This window comes from Guillardia theta (genome assembly GCF_000315625.1).
Source record: "Guillardia theta CCMP2712 unplaced genomic scaffold GUITHscaffold_17, whole genome shotgun sequence".
NCBI lineage: Eukaryota > Cryptophyceae > Pyrenomonadales > Geminigeraceae > Guillardia > Guillardia theta.
The window spans coordinates 772,895-783,082 of record NW_005434657.1 but is presented as its reverse complement, the minus strand read 5'-3'; the positions used below and the strand labels follow the sequence as shown (position 1 = coordinate 783,082).

Sequence of the window (10,188 nt, the reverse complement as noted above, 5' to 3'; positions counted from 1 at the left end):
GAGAGAGAGAGAGAGAGAGAGGATTGACCTCTTCGAAACAAATCTTGTCCCTGCTTAGTAGAGTTGATCAAGTGCTCAGTGCTCTTCAGCTCGGCCACGTTGTTCTCCTAAGTGCCGTCAAGACATGGGCTGTGCGATCTCCCGGGTACCTGATGCGCATATGCTTCAATCTTAGTCTTGATTCGATCGACACCGCCGAAGAAACTCAGGTGCCAGCTGGCGTCGAGTATGACCTGCCGGAGAACTTTACAAGGAGGAGGTGGAGAAGGGAAGGAGATGGGGCAAGAGAGGAGAAGGAGGAAGCAACGGAATGAGAAGGGGAACGAGGAGGGGAAGGGGGGAAAAGCTTTCCAAATAGGAAGGGGTGAAGGAGAGGGGGAGGAGCACGAGGAGGAGAAGAAGGTGAAGGATGATGATGATGAGGAGCAGGAGGACTCACATCCATATTGTTGGAAGCCTCGTCTGCAGGGTCATACCGGAGATGGTTGACAGTGAGACGGGGGAAGGCCAACTGCCCGATCAGGTGTGAGAGGATTTCGATCACATGCTCCTAGTGCGACCTGAGACACCAGGATGGCCCGCGGCTGCTTCCATTGGAACGGTCGGTACCCGACGTCCAGCCTCTCTGTCCAGCTGGCAGAGGGGAAACGTTAGCAGGGGCAGTGTGGGAGGGGAGGGGAGGGAGGGTCAAGGAAGGAGGAAAGGTCAAGATGCGAGAGGAGGGAGGGATGGGGAAGGGGAGGGGAACGACACCGGTGCTCCAAGGAGTAGTAGAAGAAGGCGCTACGAAGCTTCGGAAGTTCAAGTCAACTCGTCATGCCCCCTCCCCCCCCCGCAGCTCTTCACCTGCAGAGGAGATCGGAAACCATCGCACCAGCTCAGGGCCCGGATGGTTGACCTGAGGAAAGGCGAGTAACCGTGCGAACCAGCCGCTGAGCGAACCAAGGAGGAGGGTCAACATGGGACTGCACCTTCTTGGGATCTCGTCGGTATCTGAGACTATGAGGAGGTCTTCCCCATCGGCACCAGACTACAGCGCTCAACGTCACTCGTGAACTGACTGGAGGACTGGATCTGCAGGAAAGACCTGCTCCAACCCTTCATGGATTCCATCTCTTTGCGCTCGTTCTCTGTCGAGAAGTTTGTAAGACATGCTGGCAGCAAGGTTTCGATGTCTCACCTGACCCAGTGATCTGGCGAGTTGGGCAGAGAGTCGAGGATAATGTGGACAATCTTCTCAAGCCATGGTTCGAAGAAGTTGCCTGCTCGAGGTGTCAACGAGAACCGAGATGCTTCTCACGAGCAGGTTACGGTTGCTTTCAAAGATCAGCTCCTTCGGGAACCCAGAGTGGGTCATTGCACTTTCCACCAGGATAAATTTATCCACGACCTGCGCGTCAAAGGAAAGAGCATGGGAATCAGAACAGTCGGCAAGAGCGAGCAATGAATCTCCAAGAGCGAGCAATGAATCTCACGGGATCCAGCTCTTTGATACGAACTTGCAATATCTCTTCAAGTAAGTGAGTCCAAGAATGCATCTGCACAGTCAAGACGTATGATTACCGATCTCGTTGAAGAACGGGAAGGCGTCGATAATCCTTCGGGGCTCATTCCTCAGCGAAAATCTTGAGTGTCCCAACCTATTGTTGAGCTCAATCTCGTGTATTTCTCCCTTCACTTCTTCTCTCTTACCCATGGAGAGATGGAAAATCTCTACAGACCGATTCGGCGAACCATCTCGCCTCCTTATCCAGCGACAGCATGCCCTTCGCACGGTGAGAACGAGGACAGGAAGGCGCCTGTCCCTCACATTTCGAATCCGCTCGTCATCGAAGTGCTCTGCGACCTGCAGACTGAATCATACGTGGGAGCATGAGCAACACTTGCAAGCATGATCAACGGCACATGAACATGTGAAGAAGGTCAGTCGCAAACACGAACTGTCGTGACAAAGCATCTGGCATTCGATGGCAAGGCAGCTGTTAGCCGACCTTGTTCTCAATGTACTCTCTCAAGGATCTCCGATGAACCTCAGGATCTAATCCGAACTTTTGACATGACCTGATGATTTCGAGAAGGTCAGCAGCACCTATAGCAGGAAGTAGCAATGGAAATACTTGATAGACAGAGCGTCAGCTGAAAATTCGGGAGACATAGAGAAGGAAATTTCTCTTCGGAAGGAGAAAAGGCAGACCAAGAAGAGACGAGCCATAGAGATCTCGTCAGAACCAGAGAGGAGAGGAACTGTAACTTTCATACCTTCCAAGGTAACTGAAGGAGAAATGGTGACCTGCGATGCAGATCAATTGAGTCATATAAGAAGAGGGCAGGAAACTATCAGGGGAGAGAAAGTTCAGATGGAGCAAGAAAAGCATCTCGTAGATCATGCTCGAACAACCTTCATCTTCGCTCCCACTCGCCAGCATTGCCAGCAGCAGTAGCGTTCCCCCGGCCAGGTACCGCATTAGCGTCAAAACTTCATAAACTTCCTAGTAGGTCATGGGCGAACTTTCATTAGAAAACTTTCATTCACAAAATCTTTCCGAGGTTTCCGAAGTTTCAAACTTTCAAATTCTACACACCACCCCAACCCCGCCATTGCTCTTTTGAGAATTTAGTTAATAGAGAAACGGGGGATCAAAAGGTCCTGACTGGGTCTTGAATTGTAGGGGGTAGGTACACACAATTAATGGGGTACTTTAAAGGGGTATATATCAGGTATGAATATACCGAATTTCATAGGTAGGGTACAAGATGATGGTAATTTAGTGAAAGAGGTGGGTGTTGAATTTAAATAGGTGGGTGTGTCACTCACCAGGTAAGGATGAGGGTGGGGTGGTCAGAAGGGAAGGGCGGGAATGAGAGGAAGGATACGAGGGAGCGAAATGGTGAGAGAGGGCTGGGGAAGAAATGACGGTAATGGTAGGGGCGTAGGGAGGACAGAAAGTATTGAAGGAGGAGGGAGTGATGGTCTGATGGATGAATGGACGAATAGATGATGAGGAGGAAGGGCAGGACTTGGAACATGGACATCAGTGTTAGAACATGAACAAGAAACGCTATGATCTAATGACATGAATATCTCATAATATCGTGTTCGAAGGATTTTGGAAGATTTAGAGAGGATCATTCGCACTGAGATTGTTCTGACACTTGATCCAGATAGCCTTGCCGACCCAGGATTCAGATTTGTCGTTCGCTGCGAGGAGATGAATTGGGCACGAAGTCAACGGAAAGGCTCTATCATCACCAGGGTGCCATCCTGGGCATGATTCCACGGGCGCTGCATGCGCTTCAACAACTTCGCCAACCCCATGTAGAGCGGATGATGTAGGAATGCAGATCTGGAAGGTTTTGATCGTTGTCTCTGCCATCCTCTGCCAGCAGGATGACGGAGTTGGTGCTGACTCACTCACCAAGTTGCCGACAATCGTATACGGAAACAAGAATGTTCCTATCACCTTGGTGGAACTGCAGGGGCACGAGCAATGTCAGGTTACAAGGCTTGTGTTGCGAGGGGGGACACGGTTTGCAGGAGGAAGGCGGAAGAAGGACTGGCAGCTCTCTCACAGCTCAGAAGACGACACTTCCTGCGATCCGGACTGGAGCTCGGTCTGGAAAGAAGAGAAGCGCAGGGAGGCTCCGAAGCCCAAGTGGCTGGATCTGATTTCAGACAAGGAAAGCATCGATCGGGGTGACAGTAGCTATGAAGGAGACATTGCCAAGGCTGTGAGGAAAGACCTTGAGAACCTCTGTGCTAAGAGAGCTCTGAAAGGTCGCCCTAAACCTCCCAGCGTCAAGCGCGTAACTACCAAGCGGGCATCGAACACAAACCCCAGGAGCAGACAGCCTCCGTTGGTTGCAGCGCGAAAACCAGCGCCGAGAATGACAAGAAGCGGGCAGCTTTCTCCGAGATGGGGGACGCGTGCGAACGACGCGCTGGCAGCAGCATTGCGGGGTGATTTAGGAGCAGTCTCGGAACAATCAAAGGAATATCCTCGACGGGTGAGAAAGCCCCTCCAACAGGACTACAGGATGCTCTTGTCTCCGCCACGGCAGCCATCAGGTCCACGAGGCAGAGATAGACCTCTCCGCATCGTGACAGTGTATTGCAGGAAAAAAGCAGGTTTCTCGAAATGTCAAGAAGATTGAGCACGAGTGGGACATCAGTTCAGACTTTTCTCCGTCAGAAGAGCTGAAAGTTCCAGCACTGACGAACGGCAAGAAGGGTAATCTCGTTTAAGTTGTGTTGGGTCCCCTGTGTCAAGTTTTCTTTTCTAGGTTTTCCATCAACTTGTGTCAAGCTCAATCTTGAATCGCCTCAAGCTGCCGACATCTATGATGACTTTTTAAAGACAGATCATGTCCCTTCAAACTCCAAGGCGACTAGTTTTACAAAAAGTTCTGCAACGAAGAAGAGGTCTGTCGAAATTGTGCCTGGCTCAAAGAAAGGGAGTGAGAAAGGTATCAATCTATTCGACCTCCCTTTGAATTGAGATGATTTGCCAGCGTCTTCAAATCATGTTGTCTTGCAACCCGAGAATGTGACACCGAATTCTGCTCTGCTCTGCCGACATGGTCTCTACATACATATTTGAATTTCACAAACGCTTCTTACTCCTTTGCTCTCACAGTCTCTTCCTCAAGAGCTGATTCGTGGACTGCAATGTCAGCCCTCGAACCTGTCCAGGTCTCTAAGAAAATCTCCCCCTTCGAGGGGGACCAGGACGACGACCTTAGCATCAACCTGGACCAGAAGAATGAAAGCGCTGCCATCGATCAAGTGGAGCAATTTCCCCTAGAGGACACGACATCTGTTGAGCAGGGTATCAGAAGCAAACTTGTGGCCTCGCACAAGGACGAGCCCGAATATGAGTATGCAGTGAAGAGTGCGATGTCAGCAGAAGAAGTCGTCTCTGCCCTGAATGATGTGGTGAAAAAATCGAATGACGACGGCAAGGTGCTTCTTCTCGACGCGAACAAGAGGCGTGTATCTGCATGAATCCGTGAAGAGCCTGTGACTGTATGGTCAGGTGGTATTCCTTTGGTGCTGATGGCTTGGATCCGGTTGAGAATGAAGGTACATTGGAATTATGAATCTTCCTTCTTCTCCTTATTGCATTGCACAGGCTATCACTCTCTTGAAACAAATTCTGTGGTTGCCGCACTTGAATCCTGCATACAAACCGCGAAATCCAAATTAGAAGCTTTGAAGTTGCGAGAAGACTTGGAGTAAGATTTAGGTTGGATCGCATGATTCCGATCTGAAATCTTTTCCCCAGAAGCTTGTTATCACCAGAGCAAATAGACAGACTGAAAATGCGAATAGAGGATGCCAGGTACTGTTGCTGGAACTGCCGATAACCTCTGACGCAATGGCAGCGACAAGGGAAACACCCTACTACACATCTTAGATTCTCCAAGTAGAGTCGCCAACAGCATAGGTAATCTCTGCTTACTTACCACAAGCTTTGCCTCATCTCACTTACCTCTCAGAATGTATATCACAATATCAAACCATGAAGTCAAGAGTGGACGCCCCAGTAACTGAGACGGAACGCGATGTGAGCGAATGTGTTGCATGTCCACAAGAACTCAAAGGTGTTTGTAGGTCGGTAGGATGTTGAAGCAATGGAGGAGGACAGGTCTCTCCGCTGCTGACATTTCTCATTTTTGCGGTGACGCTCATCTACCAACAGCGATAGTCATGGGCACATGGCACAGCATCCGAGCTCAGTGGGAGCAGAGGAGCGACTCCCTCCAGCAGCTCTGGTTATCACTGTCCTCCTTCCCTTCCTTCATCGTTCCCTGCTTCATGTCATGTCCCTTTCTCAATCTTCCTGCCCGTCTACTTCGTGCCCCTTTCCTTCTCTGCTCCTTCCCCACTCGTCTCGCTCTTGCGAATCTATCCCCCTCTAAACTCGCATCCATTGATCAGCCATGGAGCTGTCAGAGATCCACTAGCAGACAAGGAAGGATGCGTGGTAAGAATGAAACATGGTGCCCCTGCAACCTCAACCCCCGGTCAGGTGTACTTGGGAGGGATCTACGGCTTCAACGAGAAGCAGCTGAGAGAGAGACTGGAGCTGTTCGGACAGGTGAAGACGATGGGAGGAAGAGAAGTTTCTTCATCCGCTTGTTCAGGTCATCCGGCTCCAAATGAGGCAATTCTATGCTTTCGCTCAGGTGATCCTTGTGACACTCCCTCTCTTCCTCTCTCCTCCCTCCTCGATCTTCCTGCCTCTTCTCCCTCTTCCCTCCTCTCCTCCCCACGAGCCGTTGACGCGACTGTCAGTTCGCTTCTCCTGCCATGGCCGCGGCTGCCGTCAAGTGGAGCAGCGGCCGCATCTCCGGTCGGAAAGGTGAGCAGGCGCGAGGAGGCAGAGCGCATGGAGCAGGGAGAGAGGGAGCAGGGGAGGAGCTCATGGGTAGCGGCAGGTGAGGCGATGCAGGACAAGCTGGTGGTTCTGCCGGCGCCAGGAGGAAGCATCCGCCGGTGTGGGGTTATTCTTTGTATGTCAAGCGCTAGGGAAGGAAGCGAAAGACGAGGAGGGAGAGGGTGAGGGCTGCGAGGAGGGTCGACATGTTATCAGAGGTAATCAAGTGAAAGGTTCAAGGCTTACCTCCTTCAGAGCTCCTTCTTGCCCTCCTCTCTGATCATGCCCTCCGGCAGCTCGCGCGTGTAGATGTACTTGTCCGACCCCTTGCCGAGCTGCAGCACACAAGTCAACCTCCCATCGCCTCCCCCGCGCGTGAGCATCGCGCGACCCTCAGGCGTCACTGACCTCCTTCTCCGTCAGCGGCACGCGCCTGCGAGGCGAGTGAGGGGAGGGAGGCAGCAGGGTCAAGCGCGCAAGTACCTCTCCGACGACAGGTAGGCCGACAAGCTCGGCAGCGAGGCCATGCGGGTGACGAAGGCAGAGAGAGACTTGTATCCTGCCCGGTCCAGGTACTTGTCTCCCACCTCCTGTAGGGTGTAGAGCGCGTGGAACATCCCGACGTCGGCGTACGTCAGCTTGTCCCCGACGAAGTACTGCTTCGACCCCAGCAGACCCTCGCTCTTCTCAAGATACATACGGAGACGTTGAGCATCGGTACTGTCACTATCAACAGCTTCATGGACTGCTGGTTTCTTGCCCATGATGTCCTTCGAGCCCTCGAACACCATGTCCACCATGCTCTCCTCCTCCTCCGTCGCCCCGGAGAGCCCCAGCTTCTTCGACAGGTACCGCACGATGGCACCTGACTGTGCCAGCCAAGCCTCTGACCCGTCGTCCTTCTTCACATGCAGCACGGGCATCTGACCGAAAGGAGCAAAGGACTTGTACTCCTTGGTGGTGAAGTACATCACGCTGTCATCTGCCATCAACGCTATCAGCAGGGGATGAGACGAGCAGCAAACACGAGCAGCAAACATGAGCAGCAAACACGAGCAGCAGACATGAGCAGCAGACATGAGCAGCAGGGCATCTACAGGGGTAGCAGGAGGCGCTGGTGACTCACATGGGGTCTGCGAGATCTCAAGGATGAGGCGAGGGAGTTCGCCAAGGCCCTGGAGGCAGAAGTAGTGGAGCTGGAAGGCAGCTGATGTCGCTCCTTGAGGGCGATGCGACACGACAATCCTGTCATGCTCGCTCGAGAGCGACTTTGGGATCTCTCCAGCTACAACGCCAGCAGCAGTAGCCGCCATCACCAGCATCGCCGCAACTTTCGTGGCAGGGGACATGGTTTGGGTGGATGAGTCGATACTCTGGTTACAAAACGGTTACATTGGGCGTTCACCTAACACTTTCTAAAACTATATATTCAACTTATATTTAAACTTGGTACAATATAGAAGAAATATATAGAAAATTTGTATAGTAAAAGCTCGGTCAAACGAGGTTCGTATCTGCAACATGATATTTATAGATTTTAAAAACTGTTTTTTTCATCCGGTAAAATATATGTTATCGTTTAAAATAGTAGTAGCACCCCCTGACACGCCACATGTCGTGACACCGGAGCGCGGGAGTGGAGGATCGGCAGTGGAAAGAGGCAATGAGCGACAGGAGCGCTATGGAGAGATAATCAACAAGCAGGAACAAGTATCAACAAGTAATCCATACAAGTCTTCCAAGGTTCAGACCTTGTTAGTTGCAAGCAGCAAGCGGAAGAGCTGGAAAAATTTGTTGCCGGGACGTTAGCGAATCTCCCTGATTCTTCAACGCCTGCCTGGAGGGAGGATAGACATATCCGTTCTCAAACATCGACATTCAGACGCTGAACGTGCCAGGTGGATGTCACGGTCGCTCGGGCTGAATTGAGACAGTTGGAACACTTCAAAAGAAAAGACCAAAATTTCTGATAACGAGGACGAGGAGCCTCCGTCTGCGGACGCCTTTTTGATCTCAGAAGAATCAGAGATGCACGGCAGCTCGAAGAAAAAGCACATTCCAGGTGAGATCAGCTTCGTCTCTGTCCTCTTCCATCATCGCAATGTACTAACACTGATCCTTCGCAAGCAAACGGCCCCATGCGGTGTACAGGGCGGTGAGTCAACGTGGGGGTTGAAAGCATGAGGCAGCATGCATCAACTTCTGCATCCTCATCTTGCTGCATGCTGACTTGAGCTCTTTCTCAGGGGCGGTGTGATTCTCGTCGTGCTTCTCGCGTTCCCTACCTTGGTGTTCGTCGCTTTCATGCAGAGCCCGTATGAGGAAGATCGCAAGCCGAGCCCGAGTCCGCAAGGAGGGATCGCGCTCTCTAAGATCCAGAAGTACAACGAGGAGTCGCAGAAGCTCACCCTCCCTCACAAGCCCTACCAGATCGCTCGTCAGTCCTTCACGGAGAAGGCAGCTGACGCCGTAGCTGGGCTCGTCACAGGGAAGCCGCACTCGATCTACGACTTCAAGGCGAGATCGATCGATGGGGAAGAGGTCTCCTTGTCCAAGTACTCGGGGAAGGTTGTGATCATAGTGAACCTGGCCTCCAACTGCGGGTACACGGATGTGAACTACCGCGAGCTCCAGACACTCTACAGCAAGTATCAGAAGCAAGGTCTGACGGTCTTGGGCTTCCCTTGCAATCAGTTCGGGGGGCAGGAGCCAGGATCTGACGAGGAGATTAAGAAGTTTGCTGAGAGCAAGTACCATGTGTCGTTCCCTCTCTTCTCCAAGGTCGAGGTCAACGGGAAGTACGCCCACCCGCTGTTCTCCTACCTCAAGGACACTTTCGGCATGAAGAGCATTCCATGGAACTTTCAGAAGTTTGTGGTGGACCGGAATGGACAGCCTGTGCTGCAGTATCCGTCTCAGATTGATCCCATGGCGATGGAGGTGAGAGACGCTGATGGTGCTTGACTGCTCTGTGACCACGTCAATTTTCAGGGAGAGATTCTCAAACTAATAGGATGAAAGCAGATTTTCACTTCGATCAGTTCGATATACACTGTCTTTGTTCGACTTCAACGGGATTGACAATCAAAAGAATTAGAAAAGTAAAAAACATCAGCAGGAGAGAGTTGTTGCGCGCCTTCTCTGGCCATCACAATCGAAACCCGTAGCTGGGGAAGCCCAGTCGCTTCGCGAGGGACCTGGATTTCTCTTTGAGGACGAAGTGATTCGTTTCTGACTGCTTCGCTCGTTTGAGTGTGTCTTTCAATCCATGCACGATCCCGAGCAATGACAGCTGCAAGCTGCTGTCAGCACCAACGACCACACGGCTTTCTCCTTCACCTTGGGCAACGACTTCAAGCTCTCTTCCTCTTGCCTCTTCAGTTCCAGGCACGTGTGGTCCACCTTCAAGGGATGTCAGGAGCTGCTGGCACGTTATGATCTCACCTCCTCCAGCGCGTCTGTCCACCTCTTCCTCCTCAGCTGCTTGACCAGCAGCTTCTCGTTGGCCTCCTGAGTCTTGGCGATCTGATCTTGCAGCTTCCTCTGCTCCCTCTCCTTCCTCAGCAGGAGCTTCTGGATGTTCTGCCGCCTGAACTCTTCTTGCTGCATCAGAATCTTTCGGATACCCGTCCGAGGTCTGACGGCAGCGATCCTGTGCTTCTGAGACCAGGGGGAGAGGATGGCGCGTGCCTGGTACTCAGGTCGCAGAGCATACGAGAAGTTCCAGCTGACGACGGAAGCAAACTGATCCCATCGGTTGCGCTCGACGTTGAGCGCGAACTTCTGTAAGTCCACCTCCTTGGCTACCCGA

At 52.0% G+C, this 10,188-nt stretch overlaps 5 protein-coding genes across 5 annotated transcripts in view; 3 read left to right on the top strand and 2 right to left on the bottom strand.

Moving 5' to 3' along the window:
• GUITHDRAFT_135893 (hypothetical protein) overlaps positions 1 to 2,404 on the bottom strand; it is a gene marked incomplete at both ends in the record, with an annotated part of 7,435 nt that extends 5,031 nt beyond the window's left edge. Inside the window, 16 exons of the mRNA XM_005836653.1 lie at positions 150 to 233; positions 440 to 511; positions 561 to 633; positions 754 to 791; positions 847 to 898; positions 972 to 1,030; positions 1,088 to 1,130; positions 1,181 to 1,262; positions 1,312 to 1,390; positions 1,476 to 1,510; positions 1,564 to 1,640; positions 1,693 to 1,766; positions 1,811 to 1,846; positions 1,992 to 2,089; positions 2,260 to 2,290; positions 2,399 to 2,404. Coding sequence (XP_005836710.1) covers positions 150 to 233; positions 440 to 511; positions 561 to 633; positions 754 to 791; positions 847 to 898; positions 972 to 1,030; positions 1,088 to 1,130; positions 1,181 to 1,262; positions 1,312 to 1,390; positions 1,476 to 1,510; positions 1,564 to 1,640; positions 1,693 to 1,766; positions 1,811 to 1,846; positions 1,992 to 2,089; positions 2,260 to 2,290; positions 2,399 to 2,404 — 939 coding nt within the window. The remainder of the gene's footprint in view (positions 1 to 149; positions 234 to 439; positions 512 to 560; positions 634 to 753; positions 792 to 846; positions 899 to 971; positions 1,031 to 1,087; positions 1,131 to 1,180; positions 1,263 to 1,311; positions 1,391 to 1,475; positions 1,511 to 1,563; positions 1,641 to 1,692; positions 1,767 to 1,810; positions 1,847 to 1,991; positions 2,090 to 2,259; positions 2,291 to 2,398) is intronic.
• Positions 2,405 to 3,336: 932 nt separating this feature from the next.
• On the top strand, positions 3,337 to 5,002 carry GUITHDRAFT_104694 (hypothetical protein; the record flags this gene model as incomplete). Its single annotated transcript, XM_005836652.1, has 5 exons — positions 3,337 to 3,958; positions 4,116 to 4,229; positions 4,282 to 4,464; positions 4,510 to 4,578; positions 4,635 to 5,002. The coding sequence occupies 5 exons, from the start codon at positions 3,337 to 3,339 to the stop codon at positions 5,000 to 5,002; spliced, it is 1,356 nt and encodes a 451-aa protein (XP_005836709.1).
• A 23-nt stretch (positions 5,003 to 5,025) lies between these two features.
• On the top strand, positions 5,026 to 6,442 carry GUITHDRAFT_104693 (hypothetical protein; the record flags this gene model as incomplete). The annotated part of the gene is made up of 12 exons (XM_005836651.1): positions 5,026 to 5,080; positions 5,130 to 5,232; positions 5,283 to 5,339; positions 5,383 to 5,444; positions 5,497 to 5,564; positions 5,612 to 5,645; positions 5,700 to 5,772; positions 5,939 to 5,984; positions 6,030 to 6,098; positions 6,145 to 6,186; positions 6,296 to 6,362; positions 6,414 to 6,442. 12 exons carry the CDS (start codon positions 5,026 to 5,028, stop codon positions 6,440 to 6,442), a joined length of 705 nt encoding a protein of 234 aa, XP_005836708.1.
• Positions 6,443 to 6,628: 186 nt separating this feature from the next.
• On the bottom strand, positions 6,629 to 7,739 carry GUITHDRAFT_162088 (hypothetical protein; the record flags this gene model as incomplete). The annotated part of the gene is made up of 4 exons (XM_005836650.1): positions 7,504 to 7,739; positions 6,861 to 7,359; positions 6,786 to 6,810; positions 6,629 to 6,712 (listed from the first exon to the last, which is right to left on the bottom strand). Exons 1-4 carry the CDS (start codon positions 7,724 to 7,726, stop codon positions 6,629 to 6,631), a joined length of 831 nt encoding a protein of 276 aa, XP_005836707.1. The 5' UTR covers positions 7,727 to 7,739.
• Positions 7,740 to 7,986: 247 nt separating this feature from the next.
• Positions 7,987 to 10,071, top strand: GUITHDRAFT_85675 (hypothetical protein). The gene is made up of 6 exons (XM_005836649.1): positions 7,987 to 8,439; positions 8,505 to 8,532; positions 8,624 to 9,317; positions 9,369 to 9,669; positions 9,717 to 9,779; positions 9,822 to 10,071. Exons 1-4 carry the CDS (start codon positions 8,406 to 8,408, stop codon positions 9,393 to 9,395), a joined length of 783 nt encoding a protein of 260 aa, XP_005836706.1. The 5' UTR covers positions 7,987 to 8,405; the 3' UTR covers positions 9,396 to 9,669; positions 9,717 to 9,779; positions 9,822 to 10,071.
• Positions 10,072 to 10,188: the final 117 nt, after the last annotated feature.